The 25,553-nt window shown below is 34.7% G+C and overlaps 1 protein-coding gene and 1 pseudogene across 1 annotated transcript; both read left to right on the top strand.

Moving 5' to 3' along the window:
- The first annotated feature begins 350 nt into the window (after positions 1 to 350).
- LOC137825250 (uncharacterized) lies at positions 351 to 25,553 on the top strand. Its single transcript, XM_068630923.1, has 14 exons — positions 351 to 583; positions 674 to 1,075; positions 1,240 to 1,309; positions 6,396 to 6,477; positions 6,558 to 6,811; positions 7,381 to 7,488; positions 7,568 to 7,732; positions 7,814 to 7,999; positions 8,217 to 8,266; positions 19,404 to 19,737; positions 23,287 to 23,457; positions 24,525 to 24,599; positions 24,715 to 24,747; positions 25,092 to 25,553. Exons 1-14 carry the CDS (start codon positions 351 to 353, stop codon positions 25,551 to 25,553), a joined length of 2,625 nt encoding a protein of 874 aa, XP_068487024.1.
- Positions 13,612 to 13,718, top strand: LOC137827379 (small nucleolar RNA R71; annotated as a pseudogene).

Here is a 25,553-nt window from a genome sequence, read left to right as displayed (position 1 = left end):
TGCTGAAAAAAAACAATCGGTTGAATCGCAAAAACAACCGGTTGATTTTCTGGAAATCAACTAAAACAACTTTGTGCATTGTTTTCCATAGTTTCCTTCTCTGTGGTTCTTCATTGGCTTTCATTGTACCTTCAAAGTTTGCAAAAATATTTCATGAACAATTCATCCCCCTCTTGTTTAAGGCCATATATTCTAACAATTGGCATCAAGAGCTTGGTACTTGAAAAATATTCAAGTTTGATCCTAAAAATCTTTTTCTTATGGATGAAAAATTACCCTTTGGGGAGGGTGCATAAATAAACATACCACCTTTGTTCTGTGGTTTGAATTACCAATTTTGGAAGGTACGTATGAAGATCTTTGTTGAATCTCTTGATAAAGGATTATGGGATGCAATTGAAAATGACCATTTTATTCCTAAGCTTGAAAATGATGGTGTTTCTATTGAAAAGCCTTGGTCTGAATGGACTGATGCAGGAAACAAAAGAGCGAAGTTTGATTGCATTGCAAAAAATATTATCACCTCTGCCTTAAATTCTGATGAGTTTTTCAGGGTCTCTCAATGCGGATCTTCTAAGGAGATGTGAGATACACTAGAGATAACTCATGAAGGAACAAACGATGTAAAGAGTGCAAGGAAACATACTCTAATCCAAGAGTATGAGATGTTCAGAATGCTCAAAGGAGAATCAATTGCGGATGTGCAAAAGCAGTTCACTCATATTGTTAATCACCTTATGAGTCTTGGAAAGTTCTTTGACAAAGAAGAATTGAATATCAAGATTCTCAAATGTCTTGATAGATCTTGGCAACCTAAAGTCACGGCTATCCCAGAATCAACGGACTTGACATCTTTGACTACAACCTCCTTGTTTGGAAAACTTAGGGAGCATGAGTTGGAGATGAATAGACTCAACATTCAAGAGAATGAAGATAAGCATGTGAGAAACATTGCCTTGAAAATTGCCAAAAGCACAAGAACAACCAAGTTTCAAGTGATGAGACTGAATGAGAAACTCTTAGTTTGCTGTCCAAAATGTTCAACAAATCGCAACAAAGACTCCAATAAAGAAAGGTATGGCAAAAAGAAAACCAGTGATTTTAATGCTAACAATTATACTTGTTATGGTTGTGGAGAACAGGGGCACATAAAGAGAAAAAGTCAAGCAAGATGGAAAGGAAGGCAAAATAAAAAAGAGCCTACATTGCTTGGGACGAAAATGATGTCTCTCCATGAAGCTCCTCATCAAGTGAAGATGAAGAAGCTAATCTGTGTTTGATGGCCAAGGAAGAGGATGATGCCAGTAGTGTAAGTTCTTGTAGTTCTTTAAATGCTGAAAATTATAGTAAACTTCTTCAAGCTTTTAAAGAAACACATGAGGAAGCTAATCGATTGACACTCTTAAACAACCGATTGAAAGGGTTGAATAACTGGCTTGAAAACAGAGTCAAGGCACTGGAAAAAGAGTTGGAGAATTCAAAAACTGATTTTTAAAATCTAGAAATGCTTTACAAGAACTCTTCTTGCAAGTGTGACTCACTTGTTTGTGAAAATTGTGAATCTCTTGAAAAAGAAGGTTTACTACCTTGTGAAAACTGTGGATTGGCTTTCAGAGGGTAATTCCAACTTTGAGAATGTCTTGGCATATCAAAATTGTGTTTTTGGAAAAGCAGGTTTAGGTTTTAATCCACAGAGCAAGAAAAAATGAGTTTTCAAAGTCTTTTTCAAAACTTCCAGAAAAACAACCGATTGAAAAATCGAAACAACCGGTTGTTACATGTTTTTATTGCATGAAAAGAGGCCACTTAGTTAGATTCTGCAATATTAGGAAGTTTTTTGTTCCTAAAGGTGTAATGAGATGGGTTCCTAAGGCTCCTACTAACATCATTGGACCCAAATTCATAAGGAGACCAAATCTTGCTTCTTAATCCTTTCATGTAGGTATCCTTGGAAGCCAATAATCACTTTTGGGCTTGAAGAAGGACTGCTAAAGGGAAGAACATCAAGAGCAAAGTAAATCTTTGTACCTACACTTTTCAATTGTATATGTCTTGCAGGGTTCTTTGAATGTCAAGAGACATCCTTGGCACATGCATAGTGGGTGCTGAAAAGAGAAACTTCAAGAATAAAGATTGTATGTGTGTTTTCATTTCTCAACTTTTGTAAGTGTTCCGTCCGGTTGACCGGGACGTCTTCGTGCGCGACTTCAACCGTCTGCTAGGGACTCCTTCCCACTGATTGCCTGTGTATTCCTGCAAAAAAGAGGACAAAGAGGCGCCCTAGCGGCCGTTTGCACTCCGACGCTCAAGTCAACCAGCAAGAAACACCAAAATTGTTCACCTCCGTCTCTGAGCACCGCGTATGGCACTCTGAAGGTGGTAAAAATAACTGTGTATTGTGTGTCTGTGTTCTCTCTCTCAGGCAAAAATATTCCCCAGTCCCTTGTTCGTAACTGTTGAAGCACGAGCAAGCAACTAGAGAGCTCTCGTAAATTTGCAGAAAGTTCGAACCCTTTTTCATACATTCTCTGCGCTATTTAAACTACCCAAGCATTTAAAGCGCCTTAAAGCGCTTTTAATCACAAACGTAACGCACTCATTAAAGCGTTTAATTAGAAAACGTAGCGCATTTAAGACGTTGAAACGCTTGGGAGCCATTATAGTACCTGAATGCTCGAAAGGAAAACTGTATTGAATGACTTTAATTACCTGGCACCTGACTAAAGGGTGTTTCTATTCTGGCATGGCTGTCGTACACGTGGAGGTCCTCACGACGCCGTGACCCCATCTGGGGGCGCTTCTGCCCATCTGGGGACGTTTCTACGTGTGAGTCCTCCTGCCTGGGAGTGCTACTGCGCTAGGGGTGACTTTTTGGGTGCCAACTCATGCCCCCAATTATCTAGTCACTTACTTTGAGAGCGTATCTGCCTTCCTCTTGTACCCTGCACCCGGCTGCCCTGGGCGTGACCTTCCTCTTGAGTCGTATCTGCCCCACAGGCGTCTCTGGGGCGGCAGGAGCACTTCACGAGTCAGGCTGCCCTACACTGGTACTATTACTATGGCCTTGAAGCCACCTTTTCCTTCTCTTTATCGTTGCCCCGTGCTATCGGGACCTGAGGCCTTCCCACGGTGTCACTCCCTCCATGGTCTTTCCTACCCATGGGTATCGGGGAACCACACCGTGATTGCCTTGCTTTAGCACTGTTTGATCAGGCGACGCCCTAGTTGGGCGACGCCTTCACCTGGGCGACGCCTTGCCTTGGCGACGCTTCCTCTTGGAGTCTCTCCACCTAGGCGACGCCTGGTGTTGACTTTGACTCTCCAGCCGTTGACTTTGACTCTCCAGCCGTTGACTTTGACCTTGACTTAGTCAACGCCCGGATACGGGACGGTATAGTAAGTATGCCTTGTGACTATATAAACATCTCAAAGTCTTCTTTTTGGGTGAATCTATTGGGGTTCTCTGTGCAAAGGTATGAACAAATTGCATACTGCATTTTTAATCAATTTAAAAGGTAATTTTTGGTTATGAAAAATGTTTTCTTTGCTGTCATAGTAAAACAACCGATTGTTTTTCCTCTGGCACCTCTATAATGCCGTCAAGTTTGCTTAGGCGTAATTAAACCTATTTCTCTTTTTCAAATCTTGCTTTTGGACAAATATACATTAAGTGTGCCTCAGAATCTGATAATAAAAGATTATATTCACTTGTTTTCTTGAAAGCTCTATATCATTTTCTATTCTTGAAATGTCAACATTGTTTGTACTGTTGGACTACTATATTATCATTTTGATTTCTATTTTGTACAATCCCTTCTCATTGTCTATCTGTGAGAACAAATAGGGGGAGAAGTTTATGCTTGATTTGGTTGTACAGATAGCTTTGAAACTGTGCATTATGTTGTTGCTATTCTACACTTGAAAGCACTTGAACACTTCACTTTTTTTGTTTTGTTTTACTAATGTTGTATATGCAGAAAACTAGTTGTGTGTGTCTTGTTATCTTGCTTCTATACTTGTTTTGTATATGCATCAATTCTGTGTTGCAGGACCTTTCAAGTACAGGTGTTATGATGAAGAATAGTCAAAGTGATGCTTATGGTTTAAAAGCATACACCTTTCTCAAATTCTTGAGAAGTCAAAATTCATGACCTATGTAAAGTAAGTTGTACATGTTCATCCTATGCTTTTGGCTTCATAAGACCAAATGAACTTCTAAACATGTTGAGGTAATGCAAAAGTATGAATGTATTTCATTATGCATTTCTCATCACTTTGAAAGATGATATGCTTTGAAAAATAACATTTTCTTGCTGTCTTAGAAAAACAACCGATTGTTTTACCTCTGACACATTTGAATAAAGTTGTTATGAATTCTTATGCATGATTACAACTTTTTCTTTTCTTTCAAAAACCATTGTGGGTCAAAAATGCATTTACTATGCCTCTGAATCAGATAATAAAGAGATGTATTCTTTGTTTTCTTTGAAATTCAAAACTTTTTATGAAAGGCAATCAAATTGGTGGTTTGATGTTGTAATTCTACACTCTTATGGGGTGTTGAAAACTGCTCTGGACTGCTGCTGCCATAGCTTTGGTTCACCATAGTTCTGCTGTTACACACATTGGTTTTATAGTTTATTCTGATGCTGCCATAACTCTGATACACTACAGATTTTTGCTACAATTCTGATATGGTATCACAGGTTTGTTGCAGCAATAGTGCTGCTACACACACTAGTATTATGTTTTTTCTTAATTCTGTTTTTATCCCTTTCTTCATTTTATTTGTGAAGACAAATAGGGGGAGAAGGTGTTTGTTTTTGTGTTGTGTATGTTTCTATTGCAAACTCTTATTTAAAGTTTTAATTATGCTTAAAACTGTTTATGTTGCTGCTACACTCACTGGTTTGACATTTTTTTTTGCCTGTTTTATGCTCCTTTGGTAAAGCAGAAAACTGGTTTGTGTGCCTTGGTAACCTGCTGGTATATATGCTCTGTGTTTGCATAATTTATGTTTTGCAGGTGCTGGTTCAGATTCAAACAGATCAACACAAGCAACCAAGGATTTGTTTTCATCAAATAGAGGGAGATTGTTGATCAAAGATGATCTTGACGCTTTGATGTCTCCAAATCCATGGTGTTTGATGGAAGGTTGGAGTTGTTGCTTGTGTGGGTGGCATCTGAGTAGAATGATGTGTAATCCACTCTTTGTTTGAATCTAAAACAGTTTGGAGTCAAAACCTTTTTGGAAAAGATTGTTTTCTAAAGAAGTGGAAAAACAACCAGTTGTTTTATCGTTTCAATCGGTTGTTTGAGACTTAGAGGTTTTTGAAAAGGGTTTGAAGCTGTTTGACTTGGTTGACTTTACTGTCAAACCAATTCAATCGATTGTTTCGTGAATTCAACCGATTGTTTGTTGAAAATCCATAGAAGAATTTCTGTTATGTTTGCAAATCAGCTTTAAATGTTTTCTAACTGAATAGGCTCCTGCTTTAAATGTTTTTAACAACTTTTGGAGTATTTAAAGAAGTTGTTATACTCTCTTAAAGTTTGATAACAGTTTGAGACATTTGTGAAAGTGTGAAAACAGATTTGAGTTTTCAAGATTTGCATTCAAGCTTTTGGGTTTTCTCAAAGAAGTGGAATAGGATTGTTGTAATCTTTTGATTTTATCTTCATCAGGTGTAATCCTTTTTGTATCTCTTGTATTTCTAAATACTGATGTGTAAGTGTAGAATTAGAGGGTGTTCTGATTTTTGTGGTGTTTGTGTGCCAAAGGAAGTGTGTGACTTGAGCTGTTCAAGGTCACTTCTTTGGTGGTGTGTTTGTAATATGGATTTTGATTGCATAGTAGATACCTATTGGTTTCTGGGGACTGGATGTAGCTCTTGGTGTAAGAGTGAACTAGTATAAATTTGTTTATGTGATTCTCTCTTCCCTGATCTCACATATATCTGTTTTAAGTTGTTTTTATTAATTTCTGATAAAAATAACCGGTTGAATCGCAAAAACAACCGGTTGATTTTCTGGAAATCAACTAAAACAACTTCGTGCATTGTTTTCCATAGTTGCCTTCTCTGTGATTCTTCATTGGCTTTCATTGTACCTTCAAAGTTTGCGAAAATCTTTCATAAACAATTCACCCTCCTCTTGTTTAAGGCCATATATTCTAACAATGAAGAGAACGATGAAGAGTATAGACCCAAAGAATTAGAAGAGTTTCAATATTCAAGTGAAGATGAAAAATACAATAAAAAAAGGTATGTAATGAGATTCTTAAAATGTATAAATGTTCGTGTTTAGTTTAATTACACAAGTAACATGTATCTAATTTAGGTTGATAGTGTAACTCATTCCTAAAGTTTTGTGATTATTTACTTTATATTTTGTAGATAACAAGATCATTAAGATTAAATTCTAAAAGGGTCAATGCATCTGAGTTGGTTAATGTTGAGCAACATGAAACAAGTACAGGTATTTGTATCACATGTTTTTCTAGATTGAATAAATAATTAGTGAAATTGGTATTGATTTATTTCCCTAATTTAATTTAGGTCAACATGTTGTTAAGAAGCAACATGGACATACCATTAATGTAAAACTTCCAAAGAAAAGAGATAAATTAATTGTAATGGGAAATACTTTTGACATCCAATTTCGCCCTCCTTATTTTAAACTTTGTGGAAAACATGCAAAATATTTCAAGGCTGAAGCAACTATGTGTATATGTCAAAAGGCTCCTTTACAAGTTAAAACTTGGAAGGAGATATCTGAAGATGATTTAACTCTAATGTGGAAACATATGAAGGTTAGTATTACTCTATTCATGTAAGTGTACTTAATTAATTTTTATTTATATATTTAATCTATTTTGATTATTTGGTACTCCTTTTAACTTCATGACTTTAGGATGCATTATGTTTGATGGAAAAGGATAAAGAACATGCAATGAAACAATTGCAAAAGCAATATAGAAATAGACATCACCATTTGTATCAAACATATATCCAAAACAAAGGCGTGCCACATGATGTAGTACCCGAATATTGGACTTGGTTAATACATAACAAATGAAATGATTCTAAGTTTAAGGTAAGGTTACTTTCTTTGTATATCTATATCTTAAATTTGAATTTTATTTTTTATGTATTATAATATTAAATTATTTCTAAATTTATAGGAAAGGAGCTTGAAAAATAAAGCTAGTTGAAGTAAACAAGGAATTAAATCAATTATTGGCACTAAATCAATTGTCCAAAAGGCATTTGAAATGGTAATGTTGTTTTCTATGATTTCTTTATGTTTCACATATAAAAGTTTGTTTTATTCTTTTATTTAATGTATCATTTTATTACCTTATTTATTTGTTTTCAATAGAAAGAAGAATTAAAAAGTGAGGAATGGCCAAATGCAATGGAAGTATGGAAGGCTACACGTATGAGATCTGATGGCACTTGGTGTAATCCTAATGGAGAAGAAATTACGGTAAGTAAAAAAAAGTAGTGTAATGATTTAATTCAATGCTAGTTGCCAATGTTAATTATTGTGTGTTAACATTATGTAGAAAATTTTCAAAAATGTGAGTGAAGTGTATGGAGAAGAAATTTCAAAAGCACCTGTGCCATTGGTTAAACATTTTGCATATGTACTAGGAACGAAACCAAATCACTCACAAGGTATAGGAAGTGTATCAATGACAAAAAGAAATGCAGAGAGACAAGTTATCAAAGTAAAATGGAGAATGAACAAAAAAGAGCAAATGATATAGAGTTAGAAGTGCAAAATTTTGACTAGCATAATCCAACAACAGGAAAAGGCTAACAATCAATTTCAAAGTGAATTGCAATCTCTACGTCAATTAATTGAAGATCAAAAACTTTCTATGAAAACTCAACATGACCAAATGAAGCAAGAAATTAAAATGGAGAGGAAACGTCAAATGGCTACTCTACTAGGAGCTTTATCATTTAACAATTCAAATGTTCCTTCAAATACAGTAAGTTCTGTTAAGTTGTTCCATTACTATGTCTATAAGTACATTTTACATTTCTAAAATATTATTAATTAATTTTTTATTCTTCGGAAATATCCTATGAGTAGAAAAAACTTCATTCACACAATTTATTATTTAGAACCCTATTTCTTGGATTTTTCATGAAATGTACCATGACCTTGTTATCATTATCAATCTGGCCATTGCCTTTATATTGTAGTTTTTGGCATGCCGCAAGTCAATAGACCTAAGTAGCATATACCTCATGTTGTAAGTAGGATTCGTTAGTTCTTGGTTTTACAACTTCTCTTTAATGTGTAAGCAAAATTACATTTGAGATGCATTTAAGGATCATAATATCTCATCTCAACGTCCCATTAAATAAAACTAAGTTTCATACGTTTGAATGCTAAAGTTCAACTTGTTGCAGATTATATGATCCATATAAAAGCTAATTTATGATTGATTTATATTATCAACATGGATTCATACTCATGCTTATTATAATATTATAATAGTTGCAATCAAGTGGAAAACTCTTGTAATTCAAAGTGAAAGTTACAATTTTTTATGAAAACTCTACACTAACAAGATATTAAAAGAGAGAGAGATCAAACGTCAAATGTTCTACCAAATACAATAGGTTTGGTTCTTATTTAAATTTTTCATTAATATATCCATAATTTCATCTTTACATTTCTAAAATATGATTAATTTTTTTTATTGATATTAATGATTTATTTTATTTATTTTGCAGGATCAAAATCTTGAAGATATTACATATCATTTATTGTTATTTTTTTGAAATACACGTAGTTAAAATATTTTCAAGTAAAATGAGGTCCTATTAAGATTATTGTTGGATATTTTAGTTATTTTATTTGAAATTATTGTTAGATATTTTAGTTCTTGTATTTGAAAGTATTGTTGGATATTTTATATTTATATTTTATGTTTATTTATTTTAATTATTATTTTTTAAAATTTAAAATATAATTTGTCTATTAATTATCACAATCTATTTATTTGTGACAATTACACACTATCATAATTTCTAACAATAATGATACAATATTAATAATTAATAACTAATTATCACGACATTAAAATTATACTATGTAATTGTGATATCGTATTATTTTCACTATTACATAGAATTACTAGTGATAATTATTATTGTCACAATAACATTTAGTTTTAGTGACATTTAAAATTATTGTCACAAGTAATAGTGACAATAGTACTAGTGACAATTTAATTGTTGTCACAAGATGTTAATAGTGACATATTTATAGTATTTAGTGATGAATATTTATATTACTAAAACTATTTTTCTTGTAGTGATGATTCAATATAAAAAAAAAATCTTCTTTTTTTAAATCATAATAGAAACAGATTACTCCTCTTTCCAACCAACTGAATTATTTAAAATTTCAAGTATTCAAAACAACTAAAACAATAATTCTCTTTTCTATATATAAATTGCATCTATGTTTTTCTTCCTTAACCATGCCAACATGTAGGAAAATGTATCAGTTAAGGTTCATGATGCAATAATAAAAAAAAATGGGTTATCACAAGGATATAATCAATTTTAAATAAAGGTTGACATTTTGGCTTTGAGTGTCTAATTAATACAAATGCCTTAATCAATTTTATGTTTTTTTTATGATGTAACATAAAATAAAAAATCAAGCAACCACAACTGTCAATTCATATGTGAAACTCTCAACAATTTAAGATTCACACACACTTACAAGGCTTAATTAGTCTAATTCCTTACTGTTTGTCATTCTTTGTTCCAACTAATCATCCTATTTAATTTTCATGTACCGCAATTTCAACTAAATTTGAATATAGACTCAACACATTTTTTTCAACCCGTGTCTATATTATTTCATTGTTCTAATCTTTAAACAAAAAGAAGTCTGAGTACACTTTTCCCACAATTCAAATTAATATTCTAGTTCTTACAATAACATTTAAGAACAAAATAAAATTAAAAAACAACTTAATAAATAAAATAAAACTAAAAATAACTTAACAAATAAACTAAACTAAAAATATAAGCCATTTAAAAAACTAAAATAAAAGCAAATTAAACAAAGTAAAAGGAAATAACTAAAAAGTTAAAACCATATTTTGTGTTCAATCATCTCTTATTAGCAATTCATCCACCTCTGTGTTGAAATCATCATCTATAGTTGCAGATGGTCCTACTTCATCTGTTGGACCTACCACCTGAAAAAAATAATATTTGTCCCTAAGCCATGCAACATAAACTCCAAACTGATCTGGAGGCATACAGAGGTTGGGTTATGTGAGCACAGAATTTTGAAACGCAAAACTAGCTCAAGCAAGTTGTATCTTGCCCAAGCGAGTTTCTCTACACAAAAATTCAAATTTTGTAAAATAATCATGGAGTTTATCAATTATTACCAAAGCGGAAAAAAAATACAATAATAATAAAAGAAATAAAAATATATCTCGGTTTGTCTCTTATAAAACGCTTGTTTAACATCATATAGCTTGACACTTGTTTCTCTATAAGGTGGATGAGCCCTTTGTTGTAATAATTTCCTGGTTACAACTTTAATTCTTCTAAGTATGGACTTTCAAATTCAGTAGTTCCATTAGTCGTGGTTTCTTTGACAACCCACGAGCTTCACCCTTTTGTCTTCCTTCTAAGAAGGAATTTTATCTTAAAGCTACTAAACATAATTGGTTGATAAGGTTTAAATTCATCTTGCATTATAATTGCATCCTGATGAACCTTGTCTTCCTCCTTTACACATGATGTAGATAGCTCATTATTAGTGAGTTGCTTTTCCACAAATTCGGGTACAAACTCTTTCTTCTTTTCAACTACTTGTGGAGTACAATAATGTATAACTTTTTCTAAAGTATTTGAAAGGTCCAACTATTCTTTAATTTCAGAAAAGGCTTATTTGTTGCATATGTTCTTAAACAATCTTTCCCTATAATAGAATGTTTTAAACCATCAAAAACATTAAAACTTCCCTCATCATCTTGAGCTCTCACTTTAAGCTTTCCCTCATCAACATCAATAATATCCCTAGCAGTTTTTATGAAAAGTCTGTCAAGTATCAGGGGAACCTCCTTGTCTTCTTCTATGTCCATCACCACAAAATCCACAGGAAATATGACACCTTACAAAAACATCTTCAACCACACCATATGGATGATCTATCAGCTAACTGTAGAGTCATCTTGATGGGTTTAACCTCCAAATCACCTATTCTTTTCTGTTAGAATATATGGCCTTAAACGAGAGGGAGGGTGAATTGTTTAAGAGGGGTTTTTGAAAACTTTTTCAGCTAGAACAAAATCCTTTGTATGAAACTCCATCAAAAATTCAGTTAGCCAAGAAGTTAAGCACAAAACAGCAAAGCACCAGAAAAAAATCGGTTGTTTCTTTGAAACAATCGGTTGTTTATACCAGTAAAACAATAACAACTGAATTTAAATGAGTCTAAGGGAAGAAAGAGATACACAAACAGTTTATACTAGTTCACTCTTAAACCAAGAGCTACATCCAGTTAGAAGCCACTAGGAAATCCACTAAGCAATCAAAACAGATTACACACAAACCACCAAAGAAGTGACCTTGAACCCTTCAAGAAACACACTCTCTTTGGCACAACACACACCAAAAATGTTGATCTTGTCCACCTCAAGAGCACACAACACTCCTTGGCAACAACACCAGAATTTACATAATATTCAGAACGAATTACACTTGTTTACAGAACAATCTGAAATCAATACAGATGTAATCCTATTCCACTCTCTCCTGAGAAAACCCAAAGCTTGATGTGAATGTTCAAAACTTGAAAGCAATCTTTCACAACTGAAAAACTCAAATATGTTTTTCTTGTTTGTTATAAAACATAAACAAACTATTTATATCTTTCAAAGATTGGTCAAAGCATTTAATAGAGGAGCGTATTCAGTTGGAAATCATTTAAAGCACACTCAACTAACAAAACATAATTTTGTTAGGATTTTCAAAGAAACAATCGATTGAAATCACGAAACAATTGATTGTTTTGGTGTGACAGCAAGTCAACCAACCAAAACAGTTTTCAACCTTTTCAAAAACACCTAAGAGTAAAACAATCGGTTGTTTCGACAAAACAACAGGTTGTGTTTCACTTAGTTTGAAAAACACTTTAAACTTAAAAAGGTTTTAAAACACATTAGCTTTAGATTCAACAAAGAGTGGATTACACATTTAAACTACCCAGATCCTATCCTAAACACAACAACAACTTCAACCTTGCATCAAACACATAGATTTGGATTCTTCAAAGCCTTTGATCAATCTTGATCAACATTTTCAACATAGCCAAAGGCATTAAATTGATACTAGCCCCCAAATCCAATAAAGCCTTGTCCGAAAATAAAGCACCTATGGTTATTGGAATATTAAAACTTCTTGGATCCTTGGATTTTAAGGGCAAGCTTTTCTAAATAATAGCACTATAACCAGCCTCCAGCTCTATAGTATTTTCATTTATGAAGTTCATCTTCTTAGTCAACTCCTTCATGAATTTTGCAAATGTTGACATTTGCTCTGAAGCCTCTCTACAAATGGAATATTAATCTGCAAATTTTTACAAATCTGTTTAATTTTAGCCAATTTCCTCTTTATCTCTTCTTGAAGGAGGAGGGGGATATGTTAAATCCGTTAATGGAACACCTCTCTCTTTATTTTCACTTTATTTTTTGTTTCTTTATTTTTTTTCCTCCTCACACTCATTTTTCTCTTCCTTATTCTCATCTTTTCTCACCCCCTGGGCAACTAAATTATCACCAATCTCCTCTCCTACTACTATACCAATTCTAGTGGTAATTGAATTACAATGCTCCTTGGGGTTGGTTTGTGTGTTAGCTAAAAACTGACCACTCTATCGATCTACCAACTTTTTAACAATCTGTCCCACCTGTGTTTCTAAATTTCTAATTGCAACTTCGGTATTCTTTTGATTGGACAACGAGGTTTGTATGAATTTTTACAAGGTATCCTCCAATTTACTTGTTCTCTCCTTATCTGAAGGATAAATTGGTTGTTGTTGAAAATGAGGTTGTTTGTAAGATTGACTAGAATCTTGTTTCCATCTAAAACCTTGATTATGATTTCTTCTTCAACCTTGATGCATGTTATTATGATAATTGTTGTTGGAGAAACCACCTTGTCTTCCTTGGTTGCATATATAATTACTTTTCTCTTCAGATGGATTATTCTGGTAAAAATAGTGAGTATTTGGGGTGATCACCTCCAAAAAAATATCACCTCATTGGTTGGTGTTAACTCTGACAAGAATGTGCAGCTTGTATATTTTGTGGCAGCTTAGACATCTTCTCAGTAAAAGCTTCAATTTGTTGTGTCAGAATTTTGTTTTGAGCCAAAATCGCATATGAATTATTAAGGTCCAACATCCCTTTCTTTTGCTCAATCTACCTATCATAATAGGCTTGATAGTCTGTTGATGTCAATGTACATCATTGTACAACAAGTTGTAGCGTCTCGAAACATTTTTGTATCAGATCTGAGGCAGTTATGAAAGATATTCAATTGTGCAATATATTTAAACCCATGATATGGGCATTTTCTCAGCATCACTTTAAATCTCTCTCATGTTTCACATAAGGCTTCATCTGATCCGTATATGAACATAGAAATATCATACTTTATATTTCCTAAGTCCTTGTAGGAGGGAGTTGCAAACACATAGAAATATCATACTTTGAATTGTAAGACTCCTATAGAAGTATGGAATGGAAGACCTGCAAATTATGATAACCTGAGGGAGTTTGGTGCCTTGACGTTTGCACTCATCAAGAAAGACAAATTAGAAGCACATGCTAAGAAATGTATATTCATAGGATACGTAAAAGGTGTGAAGGTGTACAAGCTATTGAGCTTGGAGCTTGGTGAGGCAAGGTGTTTCATGAGCAGAGACATCACATTTGGTGAGACTCAAATGACTGAGATCTGGAAAAGGGGAAGGAGAAAATCCATGTTGAGGTGGAGCCTTCTGCTATGGGATCAAATCATTTAAAGGCATCAAGCAATGTGGCGATAGACAATGTTCGTCATCCGTCTATCTCTTACACGTGAAGGCCTTATGTGTAGAATTTGACTCCAGCTATAAGCTTACACATGATAAAGAGAGGAGGATGATCAAATCTACACATGGGTTTAGATATGTTGATCTTATCAGTTATGCTTTGACAGTAATTGAGGATAAACGGTTCAAAACCTAGAAGCTTCCAAGAGGTTGTAGAAGGTTCTGTTGAACCAAGTGGTGTTCAAGCTTTGAAGAATCCAAAACCCTTTGAAGGATGTTGAAGGGTTGTGCTTGCTGTTGCTGAGTTGTCTTAGATAGGTTTTGGGGTAGTTTGAGTTTTGTAATTCACCCTTGATCGAATCCAAAGCATAGGCATTCTCAATTTTTTAAAAGAAAAGTGTTTTGCAAACTAAATGTTTTTCAAATGGTTGAGCTGTTAAAACCAAAACAACCGATTGATTCAAGGAAACAACCGATTGTTTGTTTTGGTACCATAACAGAAAAGTGGTTTTTATTTTTGACTGAGCTTTAAATGTTTTAACTGATTACACTCGAGTCTTTAATGCTTTGACCAATCTTTTAAATGCAATGAATAAGTTTGTTAAGATTTGATAACAAACAATATCTTTGAATATATTCAGAAAAACAGATTTGAGTAATAACAATATCTTTGAACACAGGTTTTTGAGTTTTTCAAGGAGTTGAGATTGCTTAGAGATTGAGATTGATCAAAGTGTGTGAGATAGGATTTCTACTTGTATTGATTTCATATTTGCTTCTGTAACAAGTGTAATCCTTGTATTTTGTTGAACAAGAATCTTCGTGTGTTTGCTGAGAAGTGTTGTGTGTTCTTGAGGGGATCAAGATCAGCATTCTTAGTGTTGGTGTGTTGGCCAAGAGAAGTGTGTGTCTTGAGGGGATCAAGGTCACTTTCTTGGTTGTGGTGTAAGTGATCTAGGTTTGATTGCTTAGTGGAATTCCTCAGTGGTTTATGAGAAGAATGGATGTAGCTCTGGGTTTAGAGTGAACCAGTATAAACATCTGTGTGCATTCTCTCTATCCTTAAACTCTTTAAATTTAGTTTTAATTTTTGCAAATTGGTATAAACAACCGATTGTTTCTGCGAAACAACCAATTGTTTTTATGGTGCAGTTGCTTTTTGCTTTGTGTTTAGCAAACTGATTTTCTTTATCAATTGATTCTCGAAGAAATTTCATTCTTCACTTAAAATTTTTCGAAAACCCTCTTTAAACAATTCACCCCCCTCTAGTTTAAAGCCATATATTCTAACAATTGGCATCAAGAGCTTGGTTCTTGAAAGTTATTCAAGTTGATCCAAAAAATCTTTTTTTATGGCTGATAGACTACCTTTTGGGGAAGGTGCTTCAATCAACACACCATCTCTGTTTTGTGGTTTGAATTATCAATTTTGGAAAGTGAGAATGAAAATCTTCATGGAATCACTTGACAAAGGAATTTGGGATGTAATTGAAAATGGTCCTTTTATCCCAAAGTTTGAAAAAGATGGATCCTCCATTGAAAAGCCTTGGTCTCAGTGGACTGATTCAGAAAGAAAGAAGGCCAAATTCGATTGCATTGCCAAAAATATAATAACCTCTGCTTTAAATTCAGATGCGTTTTTCAGGGTCTCTCAATGCAAATCATCAAAAGAGATGTGGGACACCTTGGAGGTAACTCATGAAGGTACAAATGAGGTGAAAAGAGCTAGGAAGCATACTCTAATCGAAGAGTATGAGATGTTCAGAATGCTCAAAGGTGAAACAATTGCTGAGGTGCAGAAAAGATTCACGCACATCATCAATCATCTAATGAGCCTTGACAAGAACTTTGAAAAGGAAGAGCTAAACATCAAGATCTTGAAATGTCTTGATAGAACATGGCAACCCAAGGTAACTGTTATTTCCGAATCTAAAGATCTAACATCCTTGAGTATGGCTTCTTTGTTTGGTAAGCTTAAGGACCATGAGTTAGAGATGAATCGACTCAACGTTCAAGAAAGCGAAGACAAGCATGGAAGGAGCATAGCCTTAAAAGCTTCCAAGCATAAAGGCAAACAAGAATCCAGCGATAATAGTGATGAGGAAAACCTTAGCTTGCTGTCAAGAAAGTTTAGCAAATTCTTAAAGAGGAACCGCAACAAGGACAACAACAAAGATAGGTATGGAAACAAGAAATCAAATGATTTTAATTCCAATAACTATACTTGTTTTGGCTGTGGTGAGCAAGGTCATATAAAGGATGTTGAACCAAGTGGTGTTCAATGTTTTGAAGAATCCAAATCCTTTGAAGGATGTTGAAGCCTCTGCTTTGCTTGTTGTTGTTATGCTGGTTTAAGCCTTGTTATGGGGTAGTTTATATGTTGTAATCCACCCTTGGATTAAATCTCAAGCAATTAGCATCTCAATCTTTATGAAAGTAAAATGTTTTTCAAACTAAGTTGAAACAACCGATTGTTTTGTCGAAACAACCGATTGTTAATACTTAGGTGTTTTGAGAAAGATTGAAAACTATTTTTGAATGGTTGAAACTGTTAAGTACCAAAATAATCGATTGATTCGAGAAAACAACCAATTGTGTTTTGAGAAAGATTGAAAACTGTTTTTGAATGGTTGAAACTATTAAGTACCAAAACAACCGATTGATTCGAGAAAACAACTGATTGTTTGTTTTGGGACCATAACAGAAAAACTGTTTTCTTTGACTGAGATTTAAATGCTTTAACTGTATACGCTCCAGTCATTAAATGCTTTGACCAATCTTTTAATGCAATTTATGAGTTTGTTAAGATTTGATAACAAACTACATCTTTGAATATATTAAAAAAAACATATTTGAGAATTAAGAATCTTTTGACAAAGTTTTTCTAGAGAGTTTTTCAAAGTGCTGAGATTGCTTAAGAGTTTGTGATTGATAAAAGTGCTGGAATAGGATTCTACTTGTATTGATTTCAGATATTTATCTGTAACAAGTGTAATCTTTGTAATCTGTTGAACAATTCGTTTGTGTTTGCTGAGATTGGCTGTGTGTTCTTGAGGTGTTCAAGATCAGCAATCTTAGTGTTGGCCAAGGAGAGTGTGTTTCTTGAGGTGTTCAAGGTCATTCTCTTGGTTGTGGTGTAAGTGATCAAGTGGTGATTCCTTAGTGGTTATCCTCAGGGTTTCTGAGAAGACTGGATGTAGCTCTGGTTAGGAGTGAACCAGTGTAAACAACTGCGTACAATCTCTCTATCTCTAACTCTTTAAATTCAGTTTTGTCATTTATAACTGGTATAAATAACCGATTGTTTTTCCAGTATTGTGTTTTTGCTTTATGTTTTGAAAAACTGAATTCTTAATCAAGGTTTTCTTGAAGTATTTTTCATTCTAAGCTCAAAAGTTTACTAAAATCTTTCTTAAACAATTCACCCCCCCTCTCGTTTAAGGCCATATATTCTAACAATTGGTATCAGAGCTTGGTTCTTGAAAGTTATTCAATTTGATCTAAATTTTTTTTTCTATGGCTGGAAAACTATCTTTTGAGGAGGGTGCTTCAATCTACAAACCACCTTTATTCTGTGGATTGAATTATAAGTTTTGGGAAGCAAGAATGAAAATCTTTATTGAATCTATTGATAAAAGAATTTGGGACTCAATTGAAAATGGTCCTTACATTCCAAAGTTCAAAAAGGATAACTCTTTCATTGCAAAACCTTTGTCCAAATGGACAAATGATGAATGTAAGATGGCTCAGCTTGATAGGTCTGCTCAAAACATTATAGCTTCTGCACTAGATACTAATGAATTTTTCAGGATATCAAAGTGCAAAACTGCTAAGGAAATGTCGGAGACACTCAAGGCTGCTCATGAACCAAAGGAAGCAATGACAAAGAGTCAAGCAAGAAGGAAGAGAAGGCAAAATAAGAAAAGCCTTAATCTGTGCTTAATGGCCAGAAGGGAGGATGACTCAAGTAGTATAAGTTCATCAAACTCCTCAAACTCTGAAAATTATGGTCAATTACTTCAAGCCTTTCAAGAAATGCATGAAGAAGCCAACCGATTGGCTCTCTTGAACAATCGGTTAAAAGAAAAGAACAGTTGGCTTGAAAACAGAGTAAAGGCACTGGAAGAGGATTTAGAACATTCAAAAACAGATTTTGAAAATCTGGAAATCATTTACAAAAATTCCTCTTGCAAGTGTGATACTCTAGTTTGTGAAAATTGCAAAAATCTTGAAAAGAAGGTCCATTATCTTGTCAAAACAGTGGATAAGCTTTCTAAAGGCCAATCCAACTTTGAGAGTGTGCTAGCATCTCAAAATTGTGTTTTTGGAAAATCTGGATTGGGTTTTAATCCACAAAACAAACAAGATAGATTTTCAAAATCATTTTCAAAAATGCCAGAAAAACAATCGATTGGACCATCGAAACAACCGATTGTTACATGCTTCTATTGCATGAAAAGAGGCCATTCTGTGCGATTCTGTAAAATCAAAAAACATGTTGTTCCTAAAGGGTTTATGAAGTGGATTCCCAAGGGAAATAAAGCTTTTATTGATGAGTATAAACCAGAAGGACCCACATTCATAAGGGGACCAAACCTTTGTACTTGAAAATCTCTTTTGTATGAAATCTTGGAGGAGAGCAAGCAACTTTGGTACTTGGACAGTGGATGCTCCAAGCATATGACAGGGGACAAATCAAAGTTCTTGAGAATATCCTTCAAGGAAGAGAGTCATGTCATCTCTGGAGATAATAACAAAGGAAGAATTCTTAGAAGAGGATCCATAGGAGATGAGGACAACTTGGTAATCCATGATGTGCTCTTTGTTGAAGGCCTAAAACATAATCTGCTGAGCATTAGCCAACTTTGTGACAAGGGATATCAAGTGATGTTCAAGACAAACACATGTGAAATCTGTCTACCCAACACCAAAGAGGTAATGTTGGTAGGTAAGAGAGTTAATAATGTGTATGTTCTAGATATCTCTTCACCATGTTCAATTGGATGTCTTCTATCCAAGCAAGATGAATCTTGGCTTTGGCATAGAAGAATTGCTCATATTCACATGAATCATTTGAACAAGCTAATATCAAAAGATCTTGTGATTGGGCTGCCAAAACTCAAGTTTGAGAGGGATCACATTTGTGAAGCATGCCAAAAAGGAAAACAAGTGAAAAGTTCTTTTAAAACCAAAAATGTTGTCTCTTCTTTGAGACCTCTTGAACTCCTTCACATGGATCTCTTTGGACCCTCTAGAACTATGAGTCTTGGTGGAAATTATTATGCTCTTGTTATTGTTGATGATTTCTCTAGGTACACTTGGACCTTGTTCTTGGAATCAAAGAGTGATGCCTTTGCTGCATTTAAAAAGCTAGCAAGAAGACTACAAAACACAAAGAGCAGTAACATAGGATCTATAAGGAGTGACCATGGAGGAGAATTTCAGAATGAGAAGTTTGTCAAGTTCTGTGAGAAGTTGGGGATTCTGCACAATTTCTCTGCACCAAGAACACCACAGCAAAATCGAATTGTAGAGAGGAAGAACAGGTCTCTTGAAGAGCTTGCAAGAACAATGCTTAGTGAATCATCACTTCCCAAGTATTTTTGGGTAGATGCAGTGAGTACCTCTTGTTATGTGATGAATATGGTACTTATAAGGCCCATTTTGAAGAAAACTCCATATGAACTTTTCAATGGAAGGAAGCCCAACATCAGTCACCTCAAAGTCTTTGGCTGTAGCTGTTTTGTTCTCAACAATGGAAAGGAAAGCTTGGGAAAGTTTGATGAAAAAGCTGACCTTGGTATTTTCATTGGTTATTCACTCACAAGCCATGCATATAGAGTCTACAAAAAAAGGTTGATGACTGTAGAAGAATCAGTTCACGTTGTCTTTGATGAGGTAGATCGCAGAATCAGTCAGATCCCAAAGATCAGGGCTGAGGAAGATAAACAGAGCATAAGTTTGGAGAAGCTGGAAATCTGTGCAGAAAAACAACCGGTTGATTCGCAGAAACAACCAATTGAAATTCTGCAACAGAGTGAGTTGCCCAAAGAGTGGAGGATTCCTAGAGATCTGTCAGTGGATAACATCATAGGGCAGATAAAGGAAGGTGTCTCCACACGTAGCTCCATCTCAAACTACTGTAGGCACACAACTTTTGTCTCTCAAATTGAACCAAAGTCAATTGAGGAAGCTCTCAAGGATGAGAAGTGGGTTGAAGCTATGCATGAAGAGCTAAATCAGTTTGAAAGGAATGAGGTATGGTTTCTTGTCCCTAAAACTAATGAAATGAATATTATTGGTTCGAAATGGGTTTTCAGGAACAAGCTAGATGAGGATGGAGTGATCACTAGGAACAAAGCAAGGCTAGTTGCTAAAGGCTACAATCAAGAAGAGGGCATAAACTATGGTGAAACCTTTGCTCCTGTGGCTAGATTGGAGGTTGTGAGGCTGCTGCTGGCCTTTGCTTGTATGAGTGGTTTTAAACTCTTCCAAATGGATGTAAAGAGTGCCTTCTTGAATGGCTACATCAATGAGGAAGTCTATGTAGATCAACCACCGGGTTTTGAAGATCACAAGTATCCTAACCATGTCTTCAAGTTGAAGAAAGCTTTGTATGCACTGAAACAAGCTCCAAGGCAGTGGTATGAGAGGCTTAGCAACTTTCTGCTATCTCATGGTTATGAAAGAGGAATGGTAGACAAGACTCTCTTCATCAAGAAGTCAAATGCAGAAATAATTCTTGTGCAAATCTATGTTGATGACATCATCTTTGGTGCTACACAAGATAGATTGTGTGAAGAATTTGTGGCTGCAATGAAAGGTGAGTTTGAAATGTCTATGATGGGAGAACTATCTTTCTTTCTTGGATTACAGGTTAAGCAAACAAAGGATGGGATCTTCTTAAGTCAATCAAAATATTGCAAGGAGATTCTCAAGAAATTTGAAATGGAGAATTGCAAAGAAGCAAGCACTCCAATGCCATCAAGCTGTTACATGGATGCGGATGCTGCTGGAAAGAGTATAGATCAAACAAAATACAGAGGTTTGATTGGATCCTTGCTTTATCTAACAGCTAGTAGGCCGGCCATCATGTTTGTGGTGTGTCTATGTGCAAGATATCAAGCAAATCCTAAAGAGTCACACTTCAAAGCTGCAAAAAAGAATTCTGAAATATCTCAAAGGAACATCATCTGTAGGACTATGGTATCCTTCTCACTCTCCAATACATTTAATTGGTTATTCAGATTCTGACTTTGCAGGTTGCAAGCTAGATAGAAAAAGCACAAGTGGCACTTGTCACCTTCTTGGCTCAAGCCTAATCTCATGGCATAGCAAGAAGCAAGCATGTGTTGCTCTCTCTACTGCTGAGGCTGAATATATAGTTGTTGGTAGCTGCTGTGCAAAAATTCTATGGCTCAAGCAACAACTTGAAGATTTTGGTTTACAAATCAGCAAAGTTCCCTTGATGTGTGATAACACAAGTGCAATCAATCTTACCGAAAATCAGATTCAACACCCAAGGACCAAACATATTGAAATAAGACATCATTTCATCAGAGATCATGTGCAAAATGGGAACTGTGAAGTGAAGTTTGTGGAGACCAAACTGCAGCTAGCTGACATCTTCACAAAACCATTACCAAAAGAAAGGTTTTTCTTCTTAAGAAATGAGTTAGGTATTCTTGATCTTAATAATATCTCTTAAATCTGTTTGTGGTACATGTTAAAGTCTATTTGTGAAGACAAATAGGGGGAGTATTATTGGTTCTTGTATATCTTTGTCTGATATTCCACAAAATGTTAAAAACGCTTATATAAAAGTGTTTTTTGCTGCTGCTGATAGAAAAAACCGATTGTTTCGTGTAAACAACCGATTGTTTATCATGTTTTATTCTTTAAATGAGTTAAAATCTAACTAGCTGCTATAAGAAGCTTTGGATAGTATAAATGCTATTTTTGCAGGAACTGCTTCAGATTTAATCAGATCAAACACAAGCACCAGGGATTTGTCTTCATCAAATAGGGGGAGATTGTTGAACCAAGTCGTGTTCAATGTTTTGAAGAATCCAAATCCTTTGAAGGATGTTGAAGCCTCTGCTTTGCTTGTTGTTGTTGTGCTAGTTTAAGCCTTGTTCTGGGGTAGTTTATATGTTGTAATCCACCCTTTGATTAAATCTCAAGCAATTAGCATCTCAATCTTTATGAAAGTAAAATGTTTTTCAAACTAAGTTGAAACAACCGATTGTTTTGTCGAAACAACTGATTGTTAATACTTAGGTGTTTTGAGAAAGATTGAAAACTATTTTTGAATGGTTGAAACTGTTAAGTACCAAAATAATCGATTGATTCGAGAAAACAACCGATTGTTTGTTTTGGGACCATAACAGAAAAACTGTTTTCTTTGACTGAGCTTTAAATGCTTTAACTGTATACGCTCCAGTCATTAAATGCTTTGACCAATCTTTTAATGCAATTTAAGAGTTTGTTAAGATTTGATAACAAACTACATCTTTGAATATATTAAGAAAAACAGATTTGAGAATTAAGAATCTTTTGACAAAGTTTTTCTATAGAGTTTTTCAAAGTGTTGAGATTGCTTAAGAGTTTGTGATTGATGAAAGTGCTGGAATAGGATTCTACTTGTATTGATTTCAAATATTTATCTGTAACAAGTGTAATCTTTGTAATCTGTTGAACAATTCGTTTTTGTGTTTGCTGAGATTGGCTGTGTGTTCTTGAGGTGTTCAAGATCAGCAATCTTAGTGTTGGCCAAGGACAGTGTGTTTCTTGAGGTGTTCAAGGTCATTCTCTTGGTTGTGGTGTAAGTGATCAAGTGGTGATTGCTTAGTGGTTATCCTCAGGGTTTCTGAGAAGACTGGGTGTAGCTCTGGTTTGGAGTGAACCAGTATAAACAACTGTGTACAATCTCTCTATCTCTAACTCTTTAAAGTCAGTTTTGTCATTTATAACTGGTATAAACAACCGATTGTTTCAGTAAAACAACCGATTGTTTTTCCAGTATTGTGCTTTTGCTTTATGTTTTGAAAAACTTAATTCTTAATCAAGGTTTTCTTGAAGTATTTTTCATTCTAAGATCAAAAGTTTGCTAAAATCTTTCTTAAACAATTCACCCCCCCCCCCCCCTCTCGTTTAAGGCCATATATTCTAACAAAGGCAGGTTGTTCAAACAAGAGCAAGGAGAAAAAGCCTAACTACAAGGAAAAGAAAGGCAAGACAAAGAGAGCATACATAGCTTGGGATGAAAATGAGGTATCATCATCAAGTTATTCTTCAAGTGAAGATGAGAAAGCAAACATTTGTTTGATTGTAGAAGATGATGATGAATCATGTAGCTCAAGTGAGGTAAGTTTTTGTGCTTCTTTAAATGAACAAAATTATAGTGAATTTCTTGAAGCTTTTCAAGAAACTCACGATGAAGCTAATCGATTGGTGCTTTCAAACAACCGATTGAAAGAACTCAATAGCTGGTTGGAAAAGAGAGTGAAATCACTTGAAGATGAGATTGAAAAATCAAAAAATGATTTCAAAAATCTGGAAACACATTTAAAAAATTCTTCTTGCAAGTGTGACACTTTCATTTGCAAAAACTGTGAAAATCTTGAGAAAAAGGTACATTATCTTGTTAACACTGTGGACAAGCTTTCAAAAGGGAAATCTAACTTTGAGAATGTCTTGGCATCTCAAAGCTGTGTTTTTGGAAAGGCAGGTTTAGGTTTTAATCCACAAAACCAACAAGATAAGTTTTCAAAAAAATTTCAAGAAAGCCAGAAAAATAACCGATTGTTGTCTCGAAACAACCGGTTGTTACATGCTTTTATTGCATGAAGAAGGGTCATTCGGTTAGATTCTGCAAAATAAGAAAGTTTTTTGTTCCTAGAGGCTACATGAAATGGATTCTTAAAGAATGTGAGGTTCCAAATGAGAAAAAGAAATCAATTGGATCCATATTTGTAAAGGGGTCAAATCTTGTTGCTTGAACTCATGCTTGTGCAGGAAATCTAAAGAAGTGTGAAGGACTGAGTCATCTGATCAAGCCTTTTGAAGGAAAACACCAACATTGAAGCTGAATCAATGTTATGTATCTGTCCAAAAGCCCTCAATAGTCAAATTAAGGCTTCTTGATCTCAAAGCACATGGCTCATTGAAAGAATAACACAAAGGATAAGACATTCCTTATCTTTGTTATTAATTTCTGTTTTTTTAAAGTTCTTTTACATGTTTGAATAATCTTCTTAAAGTGTTAAATTTCATTTGATTTGATCTATTTCTGCTCATGCTTAAATAGTCAAAATGAGTTTACTGCTGCAGAAAAACAACCGATTGTTTTCTCGAAACAACCAATTGTTTTGAGTCTGACAACACTGTGAAGAAACCAATTAATTTCTATTTTGATTTTCTATCCGTTGCAGATCAAATTAAAGAGGAAATTATTGGTCAATGAACCTGAGTTGAAAGCTGATCACGCTCAGAAAGAAGTTACAACAGTCATAAAGGAATATATTCCAATATCTTGGAAATTCAAGAGCCTTAATGACTAGTCAAAGATCACATGTGAAGACCATGTGATTTTCTGTTTTTTCTGACGCTTTTTCTGTGCAGGGCATGGTCAAGTCCTCTCTCTCTGAAAATCTGGTACCCACTCATGTCATTGAATATCCTATGATTCTGTTTTTTCTATAAAAACTGTTGCAGCTCATCTCTTCCACAAGAACAACCCATTGCAATATCTCTTGCAAAATCTGTGAGTGAGCTTTTCTCTGTTGTTCATCTCTGCCATCATAGATTCAACTCCTCCCACCTCAAGAAGAGTCAAATCCAGAGTTGTAAGGTCTGGAGGAAGGCTTGAAGGATGGTTTTCGGGTGACAATGATCTAATTGAGAGATATAGATTTGAGAGTAGCACCAAAGTGATAAACAACCTTAAAGTTGTTTGCTTTGATTGGCTGAAAAGTCAAAAGCTGGACAATGTATGAAAGCTCCTCAAAGATCAGTCCCTTAGAAAATTCTTGGAGATGAAAGGGAATATCTATCCAGATTTGATAAGAGTTTTCTACACAAATCTCAAGTTTGAGGGAAACAACCTTGTTTCTCATGTAAAAGGTGTAGATATGGAGATTACACATGAAGTGTGGACTGCTGTAGCTGGTCTAAAGTACGCAGGCCTCAGAATTAACAAAGGGAACCTTGGTGTAGTGGAGGACTTCAACAAAGTTCAATACTACAAGAGTTGCTTGAAGAACCAAAATGCACAAGTTGGGACTTGTTTGGTTGGTGGCTTAAAACTTGATGAAAGGTTGCTAGCCCTCATTGTGACTTGGATTCTAACTCCAAGGGGAAGCAATCATTCTGTTCTCACTGAGGAAGATCTGGTGTGCATCTTCTGCATTATGAAGAAGATCGAAATTAATTGGATACACATCATCAAAGAGCACATGTAA

The sequence above is a fragment of the Phaseolus vulgaris genome, chromosome 8 (assembly GCF_000499845.2).
Source record: "Phaseolus vulgaris cultivar G19833 chromosome 8, P. vulgaris v2.0, whole genome shotgun sequence".
NCBI lineage: Eukaryota > Viridiplantae > Streptophyta > Magnoliopsida > Fabales > Fabaceae > Phaseolus > Phaseolus vulgaris.
This window is presented reverse-complemented; position numbering and strand designations above follow the sequence as displayed.